This window comes from Leiobunum rupestre, chromosome 10, assembly GCF_980474605.1.
Source record: "Leiobunum rupestre chromosome 10, qqLeiRupe1.1.hap1, whole genome shotgun sequence".
Classification (NCBI taxonomy): domain Eukaryota; kingdom Metazoa; phylum Arthropoda; class Arachnida; order Opiliones; family Sclerosomatidae; genus Leiobunum; species Leiobunum rupestre.
In genome coordinates, this window is record NC_143393.1 from 32,514,333 (window position 1) to 32,517,405 (window position 3,073).

The following is a 3,073-nucleotide window of genomic DNA, read 5'->3' on the forward strand; positions in this document are numbered from 1 at the left end:
GCTTTCTTTGTAGGTCATTTATTGTATTTTCATTCTCATTAGCAACCAAAAGATCGTCGACCTATAACAGTATGTAAACCCAGGTGCCATACTTTTCTTCTTTGCAGTATAAACAAGGATCCGCTTTGCTCTTCGTGAAGCCTTGGTCGAGAAGTACTTTGTTAGCTTTTTCATTCCACGCTCGCGTTGATTGTTTGAGACCTCGAGCATGGCAGTAATGTGTTGTTGCATCGTCTGTCCTTCTTTTAGTCTCATCTTGTGAAGTCTTCTGAGAAGAAATAATTTGTTCGCCATGTTCGCTTGTTCATGTAGTTTCTGCAAGGTGAGTCGCATATCTCTAGCCGAATTCTTATTGATGATATGTACGAGCTGATCATCTTGGCTTGGCCGTGTCCACCACTTCCCACAAGTTGTCTCGAGCCAGGAGTAACTTTACCTTAAATTTCCAAAGCTGATAATTAGAGTTGTTGAGCTTAGTGAAGCCATGAGGGCGACGTATACTACTACTATGTCTTGAAGACGCGTAGAAGTGGACCTAAGCTAAACTATAATACCCTAATTACAGCATAATACGAAGCTAAACGCTGGACCCATGACCTGTTAGAATTATGACGTTGGCATAAATTAAGACACGAACTTATAAAAACAAAGGTTTATTGAGAACTGAACGTAATTACCATATTAGTTCTATATATTTATATACGGAGTAAAAACCATTTAAGTACTATTAAAAAAACGTTTTTAGTCTATTAGTAGTACGTAGATCGCCGTCGTTATCTTGACCCATTCGAACAGTTACATCAGTGAGCTGCTACAACTCAAACTGAGGGATCTGGTCTTCTAATCCTGGCGTGTGAAACAGTTCGGTTCGTGATAGTCATCTTACTCAACGAAGTATGAATAATCTGATCAGCAAACGACGTGGCATCAAGGGACAGTTAACAAGACTTGAAGGAATCGTCACCAGTCACGCAACTTAACCACTCACGGACACCGCAGTCATACTATACCAAGGCAAAGCGGAGAGAGTAGTACATGAGTTGGAAATGCTTCAAACGTCTATTATATTAGCCAGTACTGCCATAGATTTCGACGCAAATGAAACTGAGTTCAAGGAACTGATCGGAAGGGCACAGATACTTATCATATTCTTTAAAGATCTTTTGACTCAGCGAACAGCCGCAACAGCACAACAAACCCAGCCAGCAATAACGACACCGACAGTAGCAGACATCAGACTTCCAAAAATGGAACTGCCTATCTATAGTGGTAAATATTCCGATTGGTTTACATTTCATGACTTATTTACCGCTACAGTGCACAACTCACCATTGTCCAGAGCGCAAAAACTGCAATACCTGAAGTCGTCATTTCGTGGAGAGGCAGCCCTTCTGATTCAATTAATTTTGATCACCGATGTCAATTATAACGAAGCCAGATAAGTAATTGATGTTCACATTAAAAGACTGTTTCATCAGCCAGTGATCAAGGACGAATCAGCAACAGCCATTCGTTTACTGATTGACACCACTACTGAATGTAATAGATTCTTACGAGCCCTGATCGAACCAGTAGATTCCTGGGGCGCACCTCTTCTCCACGTAGTTAAGGAAAAATTGGATTTAGAATTGAGGAAGCAATGGGAACTATCACTCACCAGTACCAATAGACCGACATTCAAAGAGCTAACCATGTTCTTAGAACAACGAGCCCGTGCATGCCTCAGCTGAAGCCGGATTTCAGCTTCGAAAATGGGCTTCTAACGACCCTGAACTTCTTTCAGCACTACCTGCACGGATGTGCGAAATCCATGGTCCACTAACGCTTGATAACACCGAATGCTTCAAAACACTCGGTCTTCTATGGCCACCGGAAACAGATACATTCTCATTCTCAGTCACGGTAAATACAGACAAACCATTATTTCTGAAGAAGGTAAGATCTCTGATATGATGGGACTCTTAGCCCCGATAATCATCAAAACGAAACTCTTACTTCAAGATTTAAGGAAACTCAAGTTGGATTGGGATGATCATCTTCGTGATGGTGTTAACCAAAATTGGAAGGCGTTTCAGATAGACCAGAAGAATATCAAACGATTAAACATTAAGCGTCGCATCTCGCAACAGCGAGCTCAAGAATTTAGTCTCCAAGGTTTCTGCGATGCGTCCAAGAAGGCCTACGCTGTGTCAGTATACTTACGGACCAGAAATCAGGATGGTAAAGTACAAACGCATTTGATCGCAGCAAAAACCCAGGTAGCACCCCTGAAACAAGTGTCATTACCGAAGCTCGAACTTTGTGGTGCCGTGCTTCTCATTCGTCTAGTCAAAACACTCCATGACGCACTTAAGAAAACCACCTTAGAAACTCACTGTTGGACAGACTCGATGACGGTCTTGGGATGGCTTGCTTCACCACCACAACGTTGGAAGACGTTTATCGCTAACCGAGTATCAGAGATCCAAGGTTCGGTCACTGGAGTACAATGGCATAATGTCAAAGGTAAACACATCCCAGCTGACTGCGCCTCTAGGGGTATGTCCACCGTTGAACTCCACAATTATTCATTATGGTGGAATGGGCCGTCTTGACTCCATCAGGCTACGGAATTCCACCATCAAGTCATTCCAGACGAAACTGAAGAGTGCCTACTCGAAGCTCGACCTATCTCTGCACTTTCTACGCTGGGTAAGGTAGATACGTCCTTAGTTGATAATTACTCATTATTGTCCGTGTTTCTCCGAGTTACGGCGTACATCCATCGATTCCTGAAAAACACTCGAACGTCCAAAACTAACAGGACAACTGGTCCGTTATCTACAACAAAATCGACTTCAGTGAGGAAATAAGATGTTCTTAGACATCTTCACAAATTCCGTCAAAAAGTAAATTACTGTAATTAAATGCATTTCTTAATCCAGATGAATTACTTCGAGTTGGAGGTCGCATTCGAAGATCAAAATTGAATACCGATCGACTCCATCCGATGATCTTACCACGAAGAAACAAATAAACAGATCTGATACTCGTGCATGAACATTAAAGGCACTTACATGCCGGATCGCAGCTG

At 42.2% G+C, this 3,073-nt stretch overlaps 1 protein-coding gene across 1 annotated transcript; it reads left to right on the forward strand.

Annotated features, from left to right (window-relative positions):
* Positions 1-1,862: 1,862 nt before the first annotated feature.
* Positions 1,863-2,594, forward strand: LOC149925419 (uncharacterized). The gene has a single exon (XM_090161749.1). It carries the CDS (start codon positions 1,863-1,865, stop codon positions 2,592-2,594), a length of 732 nt encoding a protein of 243 aa, XP_090017875.1.
* The last annotated feature ends 479 nt before the right edge of the window (positions 2,595-3,073 follow it).